The sequence below is a fragment of the Hemitrygon akajei genome, chromosome 7 (assembly GCF_048418815.1).
Source record: "Hemitrygon akajei chromosome 7, sHemAka1.3, whole genome shotgun sequence".
NCBI lineage: Eukaryota > Metazoa > Chordata > Chondrichthyes > Myliobatiformes > Dasyatidae > Hemitrygon > Hemitrygon akajei.
In genome coordinates this window covers 4,197,947-4,223,242 of record NC_133130.1, presented here as the reverse complement: position 1 = coordinate 4,223,242, position 25,296 = coordinate 4,197,947, and the positions used below count along the sequence as shown (strand labels likewise).

The window sequence follows — 25,296 nt, the reverse complement described above, 5'->3', positions numbered from 1 at the left end:
GGAGGGCTGTCAGAGGTTTTAGTGGGACATCGATAGAATCGAAAATTGGGCTGAGAAGTGGCAGATGGAGTTCAAACCAGATAGTTGTGAGGTGGTTCATTTTGGTAGGTCAAATATGATGGCAGAATGGAGGATTAGAAGGATCTTGGGGTCCAAGTCCATAGGACGCTCAAAGCTACTGTGCAGGTTGACTCTATGGTTAAGAAGGCATATGGTGCATTGGCCTTCAACAAACTTAGGATTGAGTTTAGGAGCCGAGAGGTAACGTTGCAGCTATATAGGACCCTGGTCAGACCCCACTTGGAGAACTGTGCTCAGTTCTGGTCGCCTCACTACAGGAAGGCTGTGGAAACCATAGAAAGGGTGCAGAGGAGATTTACAAGGATGTTGCCTGGATTGGGGAGCATGCCTTATGAGAATAGGTTGAGTGAACTCGGCCTTTTCTCCTTGGAGTGACGGAGGATGAGAGGTGACCTGATAGAGGTGTATAAGATGATGAGAGGCATTGATCATGTGGATAGTCAGAGGCTTTTTCCCAGGGCTGAAATGGCTAGCATGAGAGGGCACAGATTTAAGGTGCATAGAAATAGGTACAGAGGGGACGTCAGGGTAAGTTTTTACGCAGAGAGTGGGAACAACATTCCTACTATCTTTTCTATCCTTTTCATAATTTTATATGTTTCTATAAGATTTCTTCTCATTCTTTTGAATTCCAGTGAGTAGTCCCAGGCAACTCAATCTTTCATAAGAACATAAGAGATAGGAGCAGGAGTAGGCCAATCGGCCCCTCAAGCCTGCTCCGCCATTCAACAAGATCATGGCTGATCCAATCTTACTCTAGATTTCACCGAATCCCACAAGGCAACAGTGCCAACCAACAGGGCACCATGCCGCCCATTTTATTTTATTATTCATTCCGCCCAAACCCATGTGATCACCCGGGGGAAAAAAAACCGAGTTGCCAATTGAGGAGAAAAAATCTGGAAAATTCCTCTCCGACCCATCCAGGCTATCGAAAACTGGTCCAGGAGATCACATGGCTGATCTAAACCTAGCCTCATATCCACTTACCTGCTCGCTCACCGTATCCCCTAATGCCATTTTTATCCAGGAAATAATGCCATTTTTATTCCTCATAGTCTAACTTCCTCATCTCTGGAATCAACCTGATGAACCTCCTCTGCATTGCCTCCAAAGCCAGTATACCCTTCCTCAACCAAGGAGACCAGAACCGTACTCAGTACTCCAGATGTGGCCTCACCAGTACCCTGTACAGTTGCAGGATAACCTCCCTGCTCTTGAATTTAATCCCTGTAGGGATGAAGGCCTGCTGAATCTACAAACGAACCTTTTGTGATTCATAAACAAGCACTCCCGTCCCTCTGCACAGCGGCGTGCTGCAATCTTTCACCATTTAAATAATCATCTGATCGTCCAAAGTGGCTGACCTTGCAGTTACCAACGTTGTATTCCATCTTCCAGACCCTCACTTAACCTATCTTTATCTCTCTGTATCTTCTACATAATTTGCTTTTCCACTCAATTTAGTGTCATCAGCAAACTTAAGATACCCTACACTTGTTCCCCTCTTCCAGATGTTAATGTATATTGTGAACAGTTGTGGACCCAGCACACCGCTCACTGATTGCCAACCAGAGTAAAACTCATGTATCCCAACTCTCTGCTTTATACTAGTTAACCAATCCTCTATCTATGCTAATACATCACCCCCAACTCTATGCATCCTTATCTTATTGATGTCTTTTATATGGCACCTTATCGAATACCTTCTGGAAATCCAAGTAAATAATGTCCATCTGTTCCCCTCTATCCACTGCGCTCGTTATGTCCTCAAAGAACTCCGGTAAGTCTGTCAAACAGGACCTGCCTTTGCTGAATCCATGCTACATCTGCCTGATGGATCCATTTCTTTCCAGATGCCTCGCTATTTTTTCTTTAGTGATAGTTTCAAGCTTTTCCCAACTACAGATGTTAAACTAACTGGCCTATAGTTACCTGCCTTTTGCCTACATTCTTTTTTGAACAGTGGTGTGACATTCACCGTATTCCAATCCACCGGGTCCTGGCCAGAGTCCCGAGAATTTTGGTAAATTATCACCAAAGCCTCTACTATAACCTCTGCCATTTTTTTCAGTACCCTGGGATGATGGGGGCCAGGGAACCTGAAATCCTTGAAAAGATCAAGAGGGTGTGAGGTGTCACAGATTTAGGTAGGAAGGGACTGAACCAGGGTAGATAAAACTGAGTGAAGGTATGCAGATATGAGTTCAGTGGGGCAGGAAGAAACTGGAACAATGGGTCTACCTGGAAAAGCAGGTATTTTCTCCAGTCTACTCCTCAGCCGTTTATCTCCAGACTATCACCTGGCATTTCTCTTACCCATCCCCCATCTTTCTAATCTCCAGTCCTGCCGAAAGGTTTCGGCCCACAATGTTGACGGTACTTTTTTCATAGATGCTGCCTGGACTGCTGAGTTCCTCCAGTATTTTGTGTCTGTTGCTCAGGTTTCCACCTTCTGCAGATTTTCTCCTGTTTGGGACTATATAGGAGTACAGTCAGCTGATTGGGAAGGAGACACAGCCATGGAAACATTGATCACGTGACCACACTCCATGATGTGGTAGTCATAGTCATGTGACCACAGTCAGTGACAGAGTCTCACACACATGACAACAGTCCCTGACAGTTTGACATGTGTGACCATAGACTGTTACACAGTTTCACACACGGCCACAGTCGGTGACACAGTCTTACCTCTGTGACCATTGCCTGTCACACAGTTTCACACACGTGATCAGTCAGTGACATAGTTTCACACAGGACTACAGTCAGTGACACAGTTTGACACACATGACCACAGTTGGTGACACCGTTTCACACATGTGACTACAGTCGGTAACAGAGTACATGTGAGACATGTACACATGTCACATGTAACGGACACATGTGAGTACAGGCAGTGACAGTTTCACACATGTAACCACAGTTGGTGACACATTCACAAGTGACTACAGCCGTTGACACAGTTTGACACACCTGACCAGAGTCAGTCACATAGTTCCACACACGTGACCATGGTCAGTGACAGTTTCACACACGCGACAGCAGTCAGTGACAGGTTCACACCTGTGACACAGTCTGTGACAGTTTCACACACGTGACTACAGATTCACACATGACTACAGTCTTTGACAGTTTCACACAAGTGACCACAGTCGGTGACAGAATTTCACACACTTGAGCATAGTCAGTGACAGAGTTTTACACTCGTGATTACAGACAGTACACGGAATCACATGTGATTACAGTCGGTGACACAGATTCACACGTCTAGAGTCACTGACACAGATACACATGTGACTACAGGTGGTGACACAGTCTGACAAACATTACACAGTCAGTGACAGAGTTTCACGTGTGACTGCAAGCAGGTACCCTGTTTCACAGACGTGACAGTTTCACACCCATGACCACAGTCAGTAACATGGATTCACACATTGCTACAGTCAGTGACAGTTTCACACACACTACCACAGTCGTTGACACAGCACACACATGACCATAGTTGGTGACACAGTTTCACATCTGTGACCACAGTCTCTGACAGATTTACACTTGTGACCACAGTCAGTGATACAGTTTAACACCTGTGAGCACAGTCCATGACCCAGTTTGGCACACGTGACCTACGTCAGTAACACAGATTCACACGTAACTACAAATGGTGACTAAGATGCACACATCACCACAGTCAGTGACACAGATTCACACACGTGACGACAGTTGGTGAAATAGTTACAGACACATGACTACAGTTGGTGACTCTATTTCAGATGTGTGATCACAGTCTGTGACACAGTTTCACACACATGTCCACAGTCGGTGACACAGTTTTGCACACATAACCACGGTCAGCAACACGGTTTCACTCACGTGACGGGTGAAGTAATAGAAGCTGAGTATCATGACGAAAATCATGCCCACAGTCAGATAACAAGAGGGAACCACCGTTGACCTATAGGGACATAGAAAAAGTATCATCTTTACAGCCCAGCGTGAGGATGTTCAGCCTGTAGAAACTCAGCTCAGAGTACTGTCAGCTTGCTCCTTTACTGGAAGGGTATGAGGGCTTTGGAGAGGTGTTTCCCCAGAGTGCTTCCTGGAATAGACGGCATGAGCTATAATGAGAGGTTGGAGAAACTTGGGCTGTTTTCCCTGGAGTGGCGGAGACTGAGGGGAGACCATAAGAACATAAGACATGGCAGCAGAATTGGCCCACTGAGCCTGCTCCAACATCCCACCCATGGCTGATCTATTATTCCTCTGAATCCCATTCACCTACCTTCAACTCATAAGCTTTGCCATCCTGACTCATCCTCCACTTTAAATATACCCACTGACATGGTTTCGACAGCCATGTGGCAATGAATTCCACAGATTCACCACCCTCTGGCTGAAGAAATTCCTCCTCATCTCTGATCTCAATGAGTTAATCTAGATAAATGTGAGGTTTTGCACGTTGGTAGGGCAAATGCAAGGAGACAGAACACGATTAAGGGCAAGATCCTTAAAATTGTTGTTGAGCTGAGAGACCATAAGATATATAAACACAGAAAACCTACAGAACAATACAGGCCCTTCGGCCCACAATGCTGTGCTGAACATGTCCTTACCATAGAAATTACCTAGAGTTACCCATAGCCTCTATTTTTCTGAGCTCCATGTACCAAACCAAGAGTCTCTTAAAAGACCCTATCGTATTCGCCTCCACCACCATCACCGGCAGCCCAATCCACTCATTCAGCACTCTGAGTAAAAAATGTACCCCTGAAATTTCCAACGTACCTACTCCCCAGCACCTTAAACCTGTGTCCTCTTGTGTTAGCTATCTCAGCCCTGGGAAAAAGCCTCTGACTATCCACATGATCAATGCCTCTCATCATCTTATACACCTCTGTCAGGTCACCTTTCAACCTCCGTCGCTCCATGGAGAAAAGGCCAAATTCACTCAGCCTATTCTCAAAACGCATGCTCCCCAATCTGCACCCTTTCTATAGTTCCCACATCCTTTCTGTAGTGAGGTGACCAGAACTGAGCACAGTACTCCAAGTGGGGTCTGACCAGGGTCCTATACAGTTGTAACATTACCTCTAAGCTCTTAAACTCAATCCCACACTTGATGAAGGCCAATGCACCATATGCCTTCTTAACCACAGAGTCAACCTGTGTAGCAGCTTTGAGTGTCCTATGGACTCGGACCCCAAGATCCCTCTAATCCTCCACACTGCCTAGAGTCTTACCATTAATACTATATTCTGCCATCATATTTGACCTACCAAAATGAACCACCTCGCACTTATCTGGGTTGAACTCCATGTCACTTCTCAGCCCAGTTTTGCATCCTATCAATGTTCTGCTGTAACCTTACTAAATTTACTAACCCATCCCTCCACTTCCCAGGTCATTTATAAATATCACAAAGGGAAGGGATCCCTGAACAGATCCCTGAGGCACACCACTGGTCACCGCCCTCCATGCAGAATATGACCTGTCTACACCACTCTTTGCCCTCTGTGAGCAAGTCAGTTCTGGATCCACAAAGCAAGATCCCCTTGGATCCCATGCCTCCTTACTTTCTCAATAAGCCTTGTATGGGGTACCTTATCAAATGTCTTGCTGAAATCCATATACACTACATCTGCTGCTCTACCTTCATCAATGTGTTTAGTCATATCCTCAAAAAAATCAACTATGGCTCATAAGGCATGACCTGCCTTTGACAAAGCCATGCTGACTATTGCTAATCGAATGTACTTCCTAAGAAGGTTGGCGTCATTCAATGTCTGTAGTGAGATGCTGAAGATGTTCTATAGGTCAGTTGTGGAGAGCGCCCTCTTCTTCGTGGTGGCGTGTTGGGGAGGAAGCATTAAGAAGAGGGACGCCTCACGTCTTAATAAGCTGGTAAGGAAGGCGGGCTCTGTCGTGGGCAAAGTACTGGAGAGTTTAACATCGGTAGCTGAGCGAAGGGCGCTGAGTAGGCTACGGTCAATTATGGATAACTCTGAACATCCTCTACATAGCACCATCCAGAGACAGAGAAGCAGTTTCAGCGACAGGTTACTATCGATGCAATGCTCCTCAGACAGGATGAAGAGGTCAATACTCCCCAATGCCAGTAGGCTTTACAATTCTACCGCCAGGACTTAAGAACTTTTTAAAGCTATTATTAATGCTTTTTGAGATGGTGATTTAGATGCATATCATATTTTTTTTTACTGAGTTAAGTATTGTATGTAATTAGTTTTGCTACAACAAGTGTATGGGACATTGGAAAAAAGTTGAATTTCCCCATGGGGATGAATAAAATATCTATCTATCTATCTATCTATCATACAATACCTCTTTAAATATTCATAAATCCAGCCTCTCAGGATCTTTCCCATCAACTTACCAACCACTGAAGTATAGGAGCAGAAGTAGGCCATTCAGCCCATCGAGTCTGCTCCACCATTCAATCCTGGGCTGATCCAATTCTTCCAGTCATCCCCACTACCCTGCTTTCACACCATACCCTTTGATGCCCTGGCTAATCAAGAACCTAAACAACACACACAAAATGCTGGTGCAACACAGCAGGCCAGGCAGCATCTATAGGAAGAAGCACTGTCGACGTCTCGGGCTGAGACCCTTCGTCAGGGGTCTTAGCCCGAAACGTCGACAGTGCTTCTTCCTATAGATGCTGCCTGGCCTGCTGTGTTCCACCAGCATTTTGTGTGTGTTGTATGAATTTCCAGTATCTGCAGATTTCCTCGTGTTTAATCAAGAACCTATTTATCTCTGCCTTAAATACACCCAATGACTTGGCCTCCACAGCTGCTCATGGCAACAAATTTTACAGATTTACTACCCTCTGACTAAAGTAATTTCTCCTCCTCTCTGTTTTAAATGGATGTCCTTCAATCCTGATGTCATGCCCTCTTGTTCTAGACCTCCCTACCATGGGAAATAACCTTGCCATATCTAATCTGTTCAGGCCTTTTAACATTTGGAATGTTTCTATGAGATCCCCCCTCATTCTCCTGAACTGCAGGGAATACAGCCCAAGAGCTGCCAGACATTCCACATATTGTAATCCTTTCATTCCTGGAATCATTCTGGTGAATCTTCTCTGAACTTCCTCCAATGTCAGTATATCCTTTCTAAAATAAGGTGACCAAAACTGCACACACTACATTGTGTGGTCTCACAAGTGACTTATAGAGCCTCAACATCACATCCCTGCTCTTCTATTCTATACTTCTAGAAATGAATGCCAACATTGCATTCGCCTTCTTCACCACCGACTCAACCTGGAGGTTAACCTTAAGGGTATCCTGCACAAGGACTCCCAAGTCCCTTTGCACCTCTGCATTTTGAATTCTCTCCCCATATAAATAATAGTCTGCCCATTTATTTCTTCCACCAAAGTGCATGACCATATACTTTCCAACATTGTATTTCATTTGTCACTTCTTTGCTCATTCTTTGCTCTCTGTTTCCTCAACACTACCTGCTCCTCCACCTATCTTTGAATTATCGGCAAATTTAGCCACAAATCCATTAATCCCATAGTCCAAATCATTGAAATACAGCATAAAAAGCAGCGGTCCCAACACCGACCCCTGTGGAACTCCACTGGTAACTGGCACACAGCGAGAATAGGATCCCTTCATTCCCTTGTCAAAGGCCTTCTGAAAACTTCAAGTACACCACATCTACTGCATCTCCTTTGTCTACCCTGCTTGTAATTTCCTCAAAAAATTGCAGTTAGTCAGGCAGGATTTTCCTTAAAGGAAACCATTCTGGCTTTGGCCTATCTTGTCACGTGCCTCTGTAATCTCATCCCTAACAATCGATTCCAACAACTTCCCAATCACTGATGTCAGGCTAATGGGTGTATAGTTTCCTTTCTGCTGCCTCCCACCCTTCTTAAATAGATGAGTAACATTTGCAATTTTCCAGTACAATGCCAGAATCCATCGATTCTTGAAAGGTCATCACTAATGCATCCACAATCTCTTCAGCAACTTCCTTCAAAACCCAAGGGTGTATTCCATCAGGTCCAGGAGATTTATCCACCCTCAGACCATTAAGCTTCATGAACACCTTCTCAGTCATAATCTTCATTGCACACACTTCACTTCTCTGACATTCTTGAGTGTCTGGTATACTGCAGATGTCTTCCACTGTGCAAAATACACATTCAGTTCCTCTGCCATCTCTGCGCCTCTCATTACAATATCTCCAGTGTCATTTTCTATTGGTCCTATATCTACCCTCGACTTTCTTTTACCCTTTAGATACTTAAGCTTTTAGTGTCTTCTTTGATATTAGTCACCAGCTTCCTTTCATAATTCATCTTTTACTTCCTAATGACCTTAGTTTCCTTCTGCAAGTTTTTAAAAGCTCCCTAACCCTCTATCTTCCCACTAGCTTTCGATTTCTTCTATGCCCACTCTTTTGCTTTTACTTTGGCTCTGATTTCAGTTGTCAGCCACGGTAGTGTCCTTCTTACATTCAAAAATTTCTTTCTATTTGGAATATATCTCTCTTGTACTTCCCTCATTTTTCGCAGAAACTCCAGCCATTGCTGCTCTGCTGTCCTTCCTGCTAGTATCTCTTTGCAGTCAAACTTGGCTAGATCTCCTCTCATGCCATCATAATTTCCTTTATTCCACTGAAATACCGACACATTGGAATTTAGTTTCTCCTTCTCAAATTTCAAAGTGAACATGGTCATATTGTAATCACTGTTCCCTAAGGGTTCTATAACCTTAAGCTCTCTTATCACCTCCGGATCATTGCACAACACCCAATCCAGCACAGCCGATCCCCTATTGGGCTCAACAACAAAAAGCCATCCCTTAGACATTCTACAAATTCTCTCTCTTGAGGTCCAGTACTGGCCTGGTTTTCCCAATCCACTTTCATGTTAAAATCCCCAACGATTATCATGCCATTGCCCTTCTGACACACCTTTTCTATCTCCTGCTGTAATTTGTAATCCACATCCTGGCTGCTGTTTGGAGGCCTCTATACAACTGCCATTAGGGTATTTTTACCCTTACCATTTCTTAACTCAACCCATAGAGAGTCTACACCTTCCAATCCTATGTCATTCCTTTCTGATGATTTATTTCTTATACACAGGGCCACAGCACTCTTTCTGTCTGCTAAACTAGCTTCCATCCTTTAGCCAAGTTTCAGAGATGGCCACAGCGTCATATTTGCCAATCTGCAGCTGAATTTCAAGATCGTCCATTTTATTTCTTATTTTGCGTGCATTCAAATATAACTTGCAGTCCAGTATTTGTTGCATTCTGTTTTAACTGCACCACACCTCTATTGCCCTGTAACTCATCCCACAGGCTGTGATTATGCCTCATCTCCTGCCTGTCCTTTTTATAATCTCCATTGCACGCTGTCTTTGATTTATTTCTGTTTTCCCCTTCCTCAGCCCTATCAATCTGGTTTCCATTCCCCTGCTAAATTAGTTCAATTTCCCTAACAGCTCTATTAAACCTGCCAGCTAGGATATTGGACCCCTTTGGGTTCAGGTGTAACCTGTCCTTTTTGTACAGGTCGTACCTCCCCCAGAAGAGCCCCAATGATCCCGGAACCAGAAGCCCTGCCCCCTACACCAGTCTCTCAGCCACGCATTAATATGCCTGACCATGCTATTCTTGCACTCATTAGCACATGGCACAGACAGCAATCCTGAGATTACTACCCTGGAGGTCCTGCTTTTCAGCTTCCTACCCAACTCCCTGAATTCTCTCTTCAGGATCTCCTCCCTTTTTCTACTTTTGTCATTGGTACCAACATGTACCAAGACTTCTGGCTGGTCACCCTCTCCCTTCAGAATACTCTGCACCCGATCCGAGACAATCCGTACCCTGGCACCTGGGAGGCAACACACCATGTGGGTATCTCTATCAGGCTGACAGAACCTCCTGTCTGTTCCCCTCACTATGGAATCCCCTATGACTATCGCATTCCTCATCCTCCTCTTTCCCTTCTGCACCATGGAAACAGGCTCAGTGCCAGAGACCCGATCGTCGTGGTTGTCCTCTGTCAGGTCATCCCCTCAACTGCATCCAAAATGAGATAACGATTACCGAGGGAGATGACCACAGGGGTGCTCTCTACTATCTGAGCTCTTTCCTCTCTTCCCTGACAGTCATCTACTTGTCTAACTCCTGCAGCCTCAGGGTGACTAACTCCCTGTAGCTCCTCTCTATCTCCTGCTCACTTTCCCTAATAAGCTGCAGGTCATCAAGCTGATTTTGGGATCCAATTTCATAGCTCCTTGAAAGTGGCTACAGAGGTCGCTAAGGTGGTTAAGGCGGCTTATGGAATGCTTGCTTTTATTACTGGTGGGGAAGATGCTGGAGTCAATTATAAAAGATGAAATAACGGTACATTTGGATAGCAGTAACAGGATCGGTCTGAGTCAGCATGGATTTACGAAGGGGAAATCATGCTTGACTAATCTTCTGGAATTTTTTGAGGATGTAACTATGAAAATGGACAAGGGACAGCCAGCGGATGTACTGTATCTGGACTTTCAGAAAGCCTTTGATAAGGTCCCACATAGGAGATTAGTGGGCAAAATTAAAGCACATGGTATTGGGGGTAGGGTACTAACATGGATAGAAAATTGGTTGTCAGACAGGAAACAAAGAGTAGGGATTAATGGGTCCTTTTCAGAATGGCAGGCAGTGACTAGTGGGGTACCGAAGGCTCGGTGCTGGGACCGCAGCTATTTACAATATACATTAACGATTTAGATGAAGGGATTAAAAGTAACATTAGCAAATTTGCAGATGACAACAAAGCTGGGTAGTAGTGTGAAATATGAGGAGGATGTTAGGAGAATGCAGGGTGACTTGGACAGGTTGGGTGAGTGGGCAGATGCATGGCAGATGCAGTTTAATGTGGTTAAATGTGAGGTTATCCACTTTGGTGGCAAGAACAGGAAGGTGGATTACTATCTGAATGGTGTCAAGTTAGGAAAAGGGGAAGTACAACGAGATCTAGTGTCCTTGTTCATCAGTCACTGAAAGTAGGCATGCAGGTACAACAGGCAGTGAAGAAAGCTAATGGCATGTTGGCCTTCATAAGAAGGGGAGTTGAGTATAGGAGCAAAGAGGTCCTTCTGCAGTTGTACAGGGCCCTGGTGAGGCCACACCTGGAGTATTGTGTTCAGTTTTGGTCTCCAAATTTGAGGAAGGACATTCTTGCTATTGAGGGGGTGCAGTGTAGGTTTGCGAGGTTGATTCCCAGGGTGGCAGGACTGTCATATGTAGAAAGATTGGAGCAACTGGGCTTGTATACACTGGAATTTAGAAGGATGAGAGGGATCTGATTGAAACATATAAGATTATTAAGGGATTGGACACGCTAGAGGCAGGAAACATGTTCCCGATGTTGGGGGAGTACAGAACCAGAGGCCAATTACCCCTTAAGAATAAGGGGTAGGCCATTTAGAACAGAGTTGAGGAAAAACTTTTTCACCCAGAGAGTTGTGGATCTATGGAATGCTCTGCCTCAGAAGGCAGTGGAGGCCAATTCTCTGGATGCTTTCAAGAAAGAGTTAGATAGAGCTCTTAAAGATAGCAGAGTCAGGGGATATGGGGAGAAGGCAGGAACGGGGTACTGATTGTGGATGATCAGCCATGATCACATTGAATGGCGGTGCTGGCTTGAAGGGCCGAATGGCCTACAACTGCACTTATTGTCTATAGTTGATGCACTAAGTTCAAAGGTCAGGAGGTTATGTTGCATTATTATAAAACTCCAGTAAGGCCACATCTGGAGTATTGCATACAGTTCTGATCACCTCGATTTAAGAAGGATGCATTCAAAAGTATTCAAAGTACATTTATTATCAGTGAATATATAAATTATACAACTGTGAGATTTGTTTGCCTGCAGGCTTTGCAGAGAGTGTAGCAGAGGTTCACCAGGATGCTGCCTGGTTTAGAGGCATGTGGTGTCATGAGAAGCTGGGTAATCTCTGGAGCGACGGAGGCTGAGGGGGGATCTGAGTGGTTTATAAGGTTATGAGAGGCGTAGACAGAGTGGACAACCTGTTCCCGAGGTTGAAACGTCTAATAATAATTGGCATGCAGTGAAAGTGAGAGGGGGTAGGCTGAAGTGGGATGTGAGGGGTAAGCTTTTTTTCTCCGAGTGGTGGATGACTGGAATGCGTTGCCCGGTATAGGCAGCTACTTTAGAAGCTTTTAAGAGATGTTTAGACAGGCATATTGATGTGAGGAAGATGGAGGAATATGGAATGGTGTAGGAAGGAGGGGTTAGTGTTCAGTTGCTTTTGAGTTTTAGCTGGTGTAACACTCTGGGAAAGGTTTCACTGCTAGTGTAATGGTCTTCCTGTAAAAGCAGTGTTTGGGTTATGATTAGAGATAACAGGGGCTTTGGAATGTGAGCTGTCCAATCAGGGGAGTATTTTTTCTTGCTGTGTGCCTGACAAAGTGGGTATCTGGGTCTTTAGTTCCGCGGAAGATGAAGAGAGAGGATGCCAGAAAGGAGTGGACTTGGAGCGGGGCTGGGAGTTGTCGAAGCCCAGGGAAATCGACAGAGGACCAGTGGAAGGGAAACCATGAGCTCCAATTTGTGCAAATTAGACTGTTACATTAAAATGGGCCCTTTTCTTTTTTGCATTTTCTTCACTAACCTGTAGTCAAATTAAGAATTATAAAGCTAAATCACTTAATTGTATGTGGTGTACCTTACACAGACTCTAGCTCCTGTTGTAACCTTAGACAGCCATCCTCAGATTCTAGATTGTGCTGCAATTTTAGGGAAATTCTTGAGACACTTGATCCTGTGTAACCTTAGAGGAACTTCCTTAGACTCTAGATCCTGTTGTAGCCTTAGCCAACCTTCCTTAGATTCTGGATCCTCTTGTAACCTCAGACTCTAGATCCTGTTGTCACCTTATAAAACCTTCTTAAGACCCCAGATCCTGTTGCAACACTAGACAATCTTCCTCATATTCAAGATCCCTAGACACACTTCCTCAGACTCCAGATCCTGTTGTAACCTTATACAGCCTTCCACAGATTTTAGATCCTGTTGTAGCCTTAGAAAAACTTACTCAGATTCTACATCCTGTTGTAACCTGAGACAACCTTCCTCAAACACTAGATCCTGTTCTGACCTTAGACAATCTTTCTCCAATTCTAGATCCTGTTGTAACTTTAGACAACATTCCTCAGATTCTAAATCCTGTTGTAACCTTAGACAACCTTCCTCAGACCCCAGATCTTGTTGTAACTTGAGACAACTATCCTCAGATTCTAAACCCTGTTGTAACCTTGGATAACCTTTCTAAGATTCTAGATGTTTTTGCCATAGATAACCTTCATCGGACCCTAGATCCTGTTGTAACCTTAGAAAGCTTTGCTCAGATTCTAGATCCTGTTGTAAACTTAGACAATCTTCCTCAATTTCTAGATCCTATTATAACCTTAGACAACATTCCTCAGATTTCTGATCCTGTTGAACCTTTAAACAAAATTCCTCAGATTCTAGATGTTGTAACCTTAGACAACCTTCCTCAGACTCCAGGTCTTGTTGTAACTTGAGACAACATTCCTCAGATTTCTGATTCTGTTGAACCTTTAAACAAAATTCCTCAGATTCTAGATGTTGTTACCTTAGACAACCTTCATCAGACTCTAGATCCTGTTGTAACATCAGATAACCTCCCAGATTCCAGATCCTGTTGTACACTTAGACCACCTTCCTTAGACTGTAGATCATGTATCCATAGACAACATTCCTCATTTTCTATATTCTGTTGTAACCTTAGAAAACCTTCCTCAGACTTTAGATCCTGCTGTAACCTTAGTCAAACTTCCCCAGATTCTAGATCCTGCTGTAACCTCAGACAACCTTCCTCAGATTCTAGATTGTTCTGTAATCATAGGCAACCTTCCTAAGACTTTAGATCCAGTTGTAATCTTGAACGACCTTCCTCACACCCTAGCTGCTGTTACGACCTTAGAAAGCCAGCATCAGACTCAATATCATGTTGCAACCTTGTACAACTATAATCCTCAGGTTTGGCCACCGGCATTAGTCTAGGGAAGACAGTCTCTGGCCCCGCCAAACGTGTGAAATCTGAGGTGCAAACTTCTTGTTTGTGTGGATGCTGCGTGATGTGTTATCCTGTTACAAATCAGTACCACGAAATAACAAACAACACACCATATGCAAATAAACAATTTAGCTTTATAACTCTGAATTCAACTAGAGGGTTAGTTAAGAAAAACAAGAAGAAAAGGGCCCATTTTACTGGAACAGTCTAATGTGTATGTTGGAGCTTAGGCGTCTTCTCTCTTCATCTTCCACCAAACAAAAGACCTAGAACACCTCGCTCTCAGGCACACAACAAGAAAAAGACTCCCTTCATTAGAAGACACACATTCCAAAGCCTCCGTTATCTCTAGTCATAAGCCAAACACTGCTGTTACAGAACAACCAATACATTAGCAATGAAACCTTTCCCAGGGCATTACACACCTTCCTCAGATTCTAGATGTTGTTGTAAGCTTAGACAACCTTCCTCAGATTCTAGATTGTGCTGTAATTTAGTCAATCTTTTTGAGACACTAGATCCTGTGTAACTTTAGAGAAACTTCCTTAGACTATAGATCCTGTTGTAAACTTAGACAACCTTCCTCAAACACTAGATTGTGCTGTAACCTTAGAAAACCTTCCTTAGACCCGAGATCCTGATGTAACCTTACACACCCACCCTCAGTTTCTAGATCCTGTTGTAATCTTAGATGACCTTCCTCAGACTCTAGATCCTGTTGTAACCTTAAACAAGCTTCCCCAGATTCTAGATCCTGCTGTAGCCTTAGAAACCTACCTCAAATTCTAGACCCTGTTGTAACCTTAGACTACCTGCCTGAAACCCAAGATCCTGTTGTGACCTTTGGAAACCTTCCTCAAAGCTAGAACATGTTGTAACCTTAGACAGCCTTCCTCAGATTCTAGATTGTGCTGTAATCATAGGAAACCTATGATTAATAAAATATGAGTAATGAAAGTGACTTGACTTGATTTGACCTTCCTGAGACTTTAGATCCTGTTGTAAACTTGACAACATTCCTTATTTTCTATATTCTGTTGTAACCTTAGACAACACTCCTCAGATCTAGATGCTGTTGTAACCTTGCACACCTATCTTCAGACTCTATATCCTGTTATAGCCTTGGATAACCTTCCTCAGATTCTAGATCCTTCTGTAACCTTAAACAACCTTCCTCAGATTCCATATTTGCTTTTATCTTAGGCAACCTCCTGAGACTCTAGATCCTGTTCTAACCTTATATGACCTTCCTCAAACTCTAGTTCCTGTTGAGACCTTAGACAGCTTTCATCAGACTCTATATCCTGTTGTAACCTTAGACAACCTTCCTCAGATTCTAGATCCTCTGGTAAACTTAGACACCCTCCCTCAAACCTTAGATCCTGCTGTAACCTTAGACAACCTTCCTCAGACTCTATATTCTGTTGTAACCTTAGACAAAGCTCCTCAGATTCTGAAAGTTGTTGTAACCTTAAACACCCATTCTCAGACTATATATACTGTTGTAGCCTTAGATAACCTTCCCCAGATTCTAGATTGTGCTATTATCTTAGCCAACCTTCTGAGACACTAGATCCTGTTTTATCCTTATTTGACCTTCCTCAAACCCTAGATCCTATTGCAACATTAGACAACTTTCCTCAGATTCTAGATCCTGTTGTAACCTTAAACATCCTTCCTCAGATTTGATGAAGGTTATCTAAGGTAACAACAACATCTCAAATCTGAGGAAGGATGTAAGAAGTGTTACGCCTGTCCCCCCCCCCCCCTCCTTTTTGAGAATCGCAAGATCGCTATTAAGTCAGGTCAGGAGACCCAGGAAGTGAGAGAGGGACGTTTGGAATGTCCTGGCCCTCAGCGATACAAAGCCACGGAAAAGGTCATTGTCTCTTGGAGACAGAATTGTGTATTGAGTACTGTACTTTGTGGAAGCCCTCAGGCAACGTGGGCTGGTTGGGGGATGGCATCATTCCACCCTGATTGACATCTGAGACCCTGTGAGTGGGGATAAAAGAGGGTCTGGGGAACGGCCCCTTCAGACGCACCAGGAGAAACGCTAGAAATCCCGTGACAGCGTTTAATAGCGACAGCTGGTGGGGCTCGCGTGCGTCCTTTTCCTTGGCCTAGGAATTGGCGGGTGTCCACGGAACGGCTTAGCTAAAAGGACCGACTACAAAAAACGGAACTCTTGAAGGATCGACATCATAAAAAGGAAAAGCTGGCAAGTTTAAACATCTGTCTCTCTCCAACCAAAAGCTGCAGCTTGAATGAACTAAAGTGACTTTTATATTTCCATCAGACAATACATTATCCCCAGACAACGATAGAGCTATTTCTTATTGATTATTATTATACCCGCACTTTTAGATTTAGTATTGACGACGTATATTATCTGTATGTTTGCATTGATATTATTTTTGTGTATTTTTATCAATAAATACTGTTAAAAATAGTACCATCAGACTTCAACGGACCTCTCTATCTTTGCTGGTAAGTGACCCAGTTACGGGGTACGTAACAATTGGGGTTCTCGTCTCGGGATTTGATACCAAATTGGAGGGCCAGTGAATCGGGCTTGTAAGTCCAAACTTGGATCTGGTTACGCGGGTAGCCAGATGGGAAACCAGCAAAGATGGACGTGGGTGAATTTATAGAAAACCCGACTCTGGAGGCGCTAGAGGCAGCCACCAAATCGGACGATAAATATGGCGAAGGGGCTAAACCTCGCAGAGGTGAGGTTGTCAATGAAAAAGCGGGAGGTGCGAAGGGCCATAACTCAGTATTATATTGAGAAGAATGTGTTTGCAGCTGAGGTATTGGAAAATATCCCTGAAAAGGTACCAGCTAGTGGGACGGCTCAGTTAGAGTTGGAGAAATTAAGGTTGGAACATGCAATTAAGTTAAAGCAGCTGGAAGCAGCTGAGAAGGAGAAAGAAAGAGCCGAGAAAGAGAAAGAGAAAGAAAGGACCGAGAGACAAAGGGAACATGAGCTCCAGCTAAAAGAGTTAGTGGTGAAAAGGGAGCACGAGCTCCAGCTAAAGGAGCTGGAGGTGAAAAGGGAGCAGGACAGGGCTGAGAAACAAAGGGAGCATGAAATTCAATTAAAACAGCTGGAAGCAGCTGAAAAGGAGAGAGAGAGAGCTGAGAAAGAAAAGTAAAGAGCCGAGAAGGAGAGGGAGGCAGAGAAACAGAGGAAACATGACTTGGAGATGGAGAAGTTAAGGCAAGAGTGAAGAGATCAAGGGTCAGACCGAGAGGAGCGGTTTAATGTTAGTCGGGAGTTGAGGTTAGTACCTCCATTCGAGGAGACGGATGTTGATAGTTATTTCTTGCTTTTTGAAAAGGTGGCAGTGAATCAGAAGTGGCCCAAAGGGCAGTGGGTGGCGTTGTTACAAAGTGTGTTAAAAGGGAAGGCACAACGAGCATATACAGCGTTGTCCATGGAGGAGGAAGAGGCGGAGAGTTATGACAAAGTAAAGGAGGCCATTCTTCGGACCTACGAATTGGTACCTGAGGCCTATAGACAAAAGTTCAGAAATTTAAAGAAAGGGTAGAATCAGACGTATACCGAGTTTGCCTATGAGAAGGGTGTGCTCTTGGACCATTGGTGTACAGCAGAAATAGTGGAAGAGGATTTTTGGCGTCTCAGGGAGTTAATTCTGATTGAGGAATTTAAAGGTTGTGTTTCGGAGGATATCCGGATATATTTGAATGAGAAGCCGAATAAGTCCATCTCCGAATTTGCTAGGTTCGCAGATGAATATGCCCTAACCCACAAGACAAAGTTTTCCTCGAATAAAAGTTACCAGAGAGACCGTGGGAACGATAGAGAAAGCCCGCCGGCTGAGGCAGAGGTCCCGCCGGGAGCTAGTGGTAAGGTTGGGGAGGAGAGGCAAGACGGCCAGAGATTTCCGGGCTTGACCTGTTTTAATTGTGGAAAGGGGGGACATATTGCATCTAGGTGCTTTGCTCCGAGGAAAGAGGCAGGAAAAGGGAAAGCAGCAGTCCCTATAGGATGTGCCGTGGTAATCAGTAAATCGACAAGGGTAGACAGGGTACGAGAAGGGTCTGAGACTTGTATGTCAAACGGAACTGTGTCTGTGAGAGAGGGAGACCCACCAGTTCCCGTGCGAATCTGGAGAGACACGGGGGCTGAACTGTCATTGATTAGCAGTAAGGTACTGGATTTTGGTCGCAAGACGGGAATGGTAGCTTTGAAAGGAATAGGAAAAGGGACGGAAACGGTGCCCTTGCATAGGATCATTATGAATTGTGAGCTAGTCTCTGGACCAGTTGAAATGGGGGTGCGATCAGAATTCCCGAGAACTGATGCGGACGTCCTTCTGGGTAATGATTTAGCCGGTGGTAAGGTTTGGTCAGCAATGAAGCTGACGAGACAACTGGTGGAGGCTCTGCCCCTAGATTCCAAGATCTATCCCGCATGCGCGATCACTTGCAGCATGTCGAGAAAGGCAGCTGAGAACGAGAGCAGTTTAAATCCGGCCAGTATCGAGTTGGCCGAGACGTTTTTACCGACCCTGTACCACGAGGGTTTGGAGGGTGGTAAAACTAAGAGTAGTAAAGTGAAAGAGAGTAAGGGAGAGGAGGTAGTTCTAGAGGCAGGAAATAAAGATGAGAAACAGATAAAGCTGTTAAAAGGTCCAGGGTTGGACATGGATGATATGTCTGGTTTGGCAGAACTGTTTGAAGAAGTGGAAAATTCTAAAGGTGTCCCCGATAATGAAATGAGGGCAGTCCTAGATGAAAAGGGTGCCCTTACCTTGAAGAAGTCTGCTGGGTTGGCAGATGAGGTTGTTTCAGCCCGCGGGGTTGAGTTTACTCTGGAAGGGAGTTGCCCAGAGAGTAACTGGGAGAATCAGGGGAATTTAGAATTTGGACCGGGTACGGGTATTGAAAGCCTGGAAGAGGCAAATGTCCCATTTGAGTGTGTCCAAGATGTGGATGCACGTGGTACTGAACCTAGTAATGGAGCTCAGAAAAAGTCTGAGGTATTTGATTCAGTTGAAAAGGAATGCAGTCCTTGTGGGTCAGATGGACTTGGTTCAGTGAAGAAAGGGTTAACCTTGGTTATTATTATTGTTATTCCAAAGTGTGGTGTGAAAAGGCAGAATTTGAAATGCTGTTTGAACAAAGAGTTTAAACTGAAAACTAATAGCCTAAAGGGTCCTGAAGAGAAAACTAGCAACTTGTGTAAAATTAAAGAATTGGGTGGAAATTCAGAAGATGGTCTAAGTTTGGAACACATTGTTGATAAAATAACTCCTATGAATGGAGCGGACGAAAGCCTATTTCGCCACCAGGGTGCACAAGCTCCCCACATGGGAATTAACCGGAAAAGAGGCGAGGGTTAATGGGACGCCATTTTTAAATAGCAGAAGCCGGTTTTAAGGGATTTCGACAAAGCATGTGAATAATAAAAGACAACCCCCATGGAAGCCTGCCTGTTAAGTTTGAAAGCAACATAAAGATTAGTATTTGCATGAACTTTTGTAGTATACCCGTAAGCTAAGATCACAACTCTTTAGTTTTTGTTTGCTAATGAAAAATAAGACCTAAAAATAGGTGGTTATTAAATTGGAGTCTGATGCTACAAGACTTTAGTAAGGTACAAGATGTTACGAAATTAAAGGAAGTGCCAATGTAATCGGTAACCATCTAGATACTGAATTGAATGTATAACTGTATTACTCTGTAGTGAAAAGAAACTTTTGTATTGTGTTAGATTCTAAAATCCTGTAAGACTCTGTATTACTTCGTTTTTTTCCGATGGTAAAAAACGCGTTGAAGAAAGGGGGTGTTACGAATGTGCCCCCCCTCCTTTTTGAGAATTGCAAGATCGCTATTAAGTCAGGTCAGGAGACCCAGGAAGTGAGAGAGGGACATTTGGAATGTCCTGGATCTCAGCGATACAAAGCCACGGAAAAGGTCATTGTCTCTTGGAGACGGAATTGTGTATTGAGTACTGTACTTCGTGGAAGCCCTCAGGCAACGTGGGCTGGTTGGGGGATGGCATCATTCCACCCTGATTGACATCTGAGACCCTGTGAGTGGGGATAAAAGAGGGTCTGGGGAACGGCCCCTTCAGACGCACCAGGAGAAACGCTAGAAATCCCGTGACAGCGTTTAATAGCGACAGCTGGTGGGGCTCGCGTGCGTCCTTTTCCTTGGCCTAGGAATTGGCGGGTGTCCACGGAACGGCTTAGCTAAAAGGACCGACTACAAAAAACGGAACTCTTGAAGGATCGACATCATAAAAAGGAAAAGCTGGCAAGTTTAAACATCTGTCTCTCTCCAACCAAAACCTGCAGCTTGAATGAACTAAAGTGACTTTTATATTTCCATCGGACAATACATTATCCCCTAGACAACGATAGAGCTATTCCTTATTGATTATTATTATACCTGCGCTTTTAGATTTAGTATTGACGACGTATATTATCTGTATGTTTGCATTGATATTATTTTTGTGTATTTTTATCAATAAATACTGTTAGAAATAGTACCATCAGACTTCAACGGACCTCTCTATCTTTGCTGGTAAGTGACCCAGTTACAGGGTACGTAACAGAAGAGAGGAAGGTGTAAAAACAATAGGCGTCCACACCAAATGTTTTTGAAAATACCTCTGTCCACATTAAAACGTATCTCCTCCTACTGGGCATGTGCAGGACACATTTACAGACTAGAAAATCTTAAAAGGAAATTGCCAAACGACAGACTGCTGTTGGCTCTTACTCAGGAGGACTTAAAACTAAAGAAACACAAATACTGGAGCGTACGGAGGCAACCAACAGGGAGTTCACGGACAGTATGACCTGGCTGACGACAATCATTGAAAAACTGACTAACTCTATTGCATTAAAAAAGCACCTTGTTAAATGTGTAAAACATAAAACATCAGTGTTATCTTGTATTTTCATACAATGTTACATTAGGTTGTTACACATCTATTGCCAGAAAAGTACTTGCATGAACAGGTAAACCACCTTCATACAAGCCAGGACAGAAAACAGGGCAAAGTGAGTGTACTTATTTATTCAGTAAGTTATGGATCAAATTATTTGGTGAGTACATTTCTAACTCTTCTGGCTTCAGTCTTGTTGCCGTCTGTTCTGAAATTGTTAGGTTGTGTGGGGGTTGCATTCAAGAAAACAATGAAATGCCGCGCTGCTGCCACCATCTGTTCTGACACGTCATGACAGTGTTTTAAAAACTCTGGTTACCCCGTCCACACTGCCCTGCTCAATCAGCGTTTTTGAATCGGCTTCAGTTATGGATTTATCCGGTCTAATGTGGATGTAGCCTTAGATGACTTTCCTTGGGAGGTTTCCGGTGACGTCATCATCGAGAATGGCAGCTTAAGTCACTAGCTCCTCCGGAAAAACATGTATTAAGCCCCATTAACCTGTCAAATATAATATTTTTTGAAAAATATTTGAACTGAAAAGAGGGGCAAGAATGGAGAGAAGAAATGGAAATTAAAAAAGCGACACTGCGGAGCCTGCATCCGAGAGGAGTGCAGCGAGCGGCTCTCCAACCCGACCGCGTGCGAGCGAGGCAGCCACCGGGCCTCGTTCAGATGAAGCGGTGAATATCTTCAAAATCCTGAAAGAAATAATGGAGGTCCAGAAAGATATAAAGCAGCAGCTCCGTGATATTAAGGCAGAGCTCGCCAGCATTAATCAAAAAATAGCGGTGGCAGAGACTCTCATTGAGAAGGTGGAAGATCATGTTCAAAATGTGGAACGGATACTGAGCAAGACAATAAAAATCATACATCACCAAGAAAGTAAACTGCTTGATCTGGAGGGAAGATCACGGTGGAAAAATATCAGAATCTACAATGTTCCCGAAGGAGCGGAGGGCTCGTCTATGACGGAATTTGTTGGAAAGTTACTGCGGGACGCACTGGATCTTCCCCCGGCTATGGAGCTGGAAGTTGAAAGAACGCACCGCGCGCTCGTTCCAAAACCTACCCAGGATAGAAAGCCACGCTCAATTATAATAAAATTCCTTCGGTACAGCGCCAAGGCGGAGATTCTATGAAAGGCCTGGGGTAAGAAGAGAGTGTTTTTAGAGGTTAAATTAATATATTTCGACCAAGATTACCCCCCCCCCCCCGCGGTCTTCCAGAAACGCAAAGAATACTCCTTAGTAAAGCGAGTATTAAAGCAAAATAAGATTAGATTTCAAACTCCGTACCCTGCTAAACTTTGAGCGTTTTATGACAACGGGACGCAGTTGTACCAGACAGTGGAAAAGGCGAATACAGACATGAAGGCCAGAGAGTTGCCCGTCAGCATGACCAAAATGAAAGAAAGCCTGGCTGAGGAATTGTCCCGCTCTGCTTGGGAAATAGTGCAAGAAACGAGAAGGCAGGAGATGGGAGGAAGCTGAGAGAAACATATCAGGAAGAGACTGGGAGTTTCCCAAAGACAGTCCTCACCCCCTTCAGAAGAGCCATTAAGGTTTGGCTAACTTTAAAAATGTTGAGAAGCTAAACAGAAGCAAAAGTACACGGTGATATACCTATCTCGAGAAATACTTATTATAATGTGGATTTTATATTACGTAGTTGTTATTCTTTATTCACTCACTTACTCCTTTTTCCCCACCAAAATGAGAATATGTATATATATATATATGTGTGTGTGTGTATGTGTGTATAAATGTATGCATATGTATATATTTGTGTGTGTGTGTGTGCATGTATGTATGTGTATAAATAGGAGAAGTACACAGGGAAATCTTTTCTGTGTAATGGATTTGTTCACTGACTTTTATGAATACTGTAATGGGGGCCCTCAACTCACAAATAGGAGGGGTTATCCCCCACAGCTAGACATTTCCTTTAGCTCAATGCAGGGTCATTTACTAGAGACCTCAGCCTTGGAATCACACATTTTTGTTATTATTTGAGTTTCTTGGTTCTTATTTGTTCAGGGAGTAGATCGATTAAGTTTTATTCTAATTTCAATGATACATTGACAGATAAATACAGATGGCTAAGGACAAGGTAAAATTCATTTCTTTTAATGTAAATGGGCTATTAAATCCAATCAAATGTAAGAGAATTTTATCCAAAATGAAAATAGAACAAGCCCATGTAGTATATTTACAGGAAACTCATTTAAGTGATAATGAGCATAAAAAACTAAAGAGAATGGGCTTCACTAATCTGTTTTTCTCCTCATATAAATCAGGACATAGGAGAGGAGTTTCTATTCTTATCTCAAGTAAGCTAAATTTTGAAAAAATATTCGAAATGGGAGATAAAGAAGGCAGATATATTCTGGTAAGGGGGAATATAGACGGCAATTCAGTTATTCTATTGAATATATATGCACCCCCGGGAAGTGATATTGGTTTCTTTCAGAAAATTACTGATATTATAGTAACGGAAACAGAAAACCTCCTGATATGTGGGGGAGACTTAAATTTACAATTACAACCAAACTTAGACTCTTCCAATAGAAAAACCTATGAAACAATATCTTTACATAAGAAAGTTAATACACTTTTTGAGGATGTTGGTTTAATTGATAATATGGAGGGACCTTTTCCTTGACAGAAGGGATTACACTCATTATTCTGCTCCCCATTCTGAATATACAAGAATAGACTATTTCATACCATTTGGAAAAGACAGACAAAATAAACACCTGTGGAATTGGGACAACAGATGTAAGTGACCCTGCACCTATATATTTATCTGTTGATTTTGACCTACAACCAAAGAATACTATATGGAAACTAAATTCAAGTCTACTCAATGATCCGTACATTAAGGAACAAATTAAAAAAGAAATTGGTCTCTACTTTAAATTCTATGATAATGGAGAGGTTTCACCTCCCATTTTATGGGATACTCTGAAGGTGGTCTTAAGAGGGAAAATTATAGCGATATCCTCATATAAGAAAAAAATAAGGAATAAAACATTAGAGGAATTACAAAATAGGCTGAAGGAACTAGAGAAAAAACGCAAATTGAATTTGGCACAGGATACATTAGGGGAAATTAAAAGAATTAGGAATGAAATAAATAATTTGGCTACGCAAGGAATCAGGATAAACATAATGTTTCTGTAACAGAGACATTATGAAAGTGGATCGAAATCTATGAAAATACTGGCGTGGAAACCGTAAAAAAAGATAGCAGAAAATACAATTCATCAAATTAGGGACCCAAGAATGAAAATGTTAAAAAATAAGCTAAGTGAAATTCAAGAAGCTTTTGAAGTGTTTTACAAAACGCTATATTCCAAAGTTCCAGGGGGAAGCATAACCCAAATTGACACCTTCTTGAATTCTCTAGAGTTACCCACTTTAAGCAAAGAACAAAATAGAAGGATGACTGCTGACATAACTGAAGTTGAATTAAAAGCTGCAATTAGTAGGCTTAAATTAAGCAAGTCACCTCGGTATTATGGAATACGGTCAATTATGGAAAACTCTGAACATCCTCTACATAGCACCATCCAGAGACAGAGAAGCAGTTTCAGCGACAGGTTACTATCGATGCAATGCTCCTCAGACAGGATGAAGAGGTCAATACTCCCCAATGCCATTAGGCTTTACAATTCAACCGCCAGGACTTAAGAACTCTTTAAAAGCTATTATTAATGCTTTTTGAGATAGTGATTTAGATGCATATCATATTTTTTACTGAGTTAAGTATTGTATGTAATTAGTTTTGCTACAACAAGTGTATGGGACATTGGAAAAAAGTTGAATTTCCCCATGGGGATGAATAAAGTATCTATCTATCTATCTATCTATCTATCTATGGCAGAGTGGTACAAAGAATTTAAAAATGAGTTAATTCCTGTTTTACTCCCCACACTGAACTGGGCTCTAAAAAAGGCACAAATGCCACCCAGTTGGAAGGAAGTGATAATCTCAGCTATACCGAAAGAAGGCAAGGATAAAATGGAATGTGGGTCATTTAGACTAATATCTGTCTTAATGTAGATTATAGGTTATTTACCTCCATAATGGCCAAATGATTAGAGGAGTTTCTACCTATACTGATAAGTAATGATCAGACAGGTTTTATACGACAACGCCAGACTCAAGACAATATACGAAGG

At 43.0% G+C, this 25,296-nt stretch overlaps 1 protein-coding gene across 1 annotated transcript in view; it reads right to left on the bottom strand.

Annotated features, from left to right (window-relative positions):
- Nucleotides 1–25,296, bottom strand: part of adcy3a (adenylate cyclase 3a) — a 179,537-nt gene that overhangs the window by 25,833 nt on the left and 128,408 nt on the right. Inside the window, exon 11 of the mRNA XM_073050086.1 lies at nucleotides 3,955–4,036. Coding sequence (XP_072906187.1) covers nucleotides 3,955–4,036 — 82 coding nt within the window. The remainder of the gene's footprint in view (nucleotides 1–3,954; nucleotides 4,037–25,296) is intronic.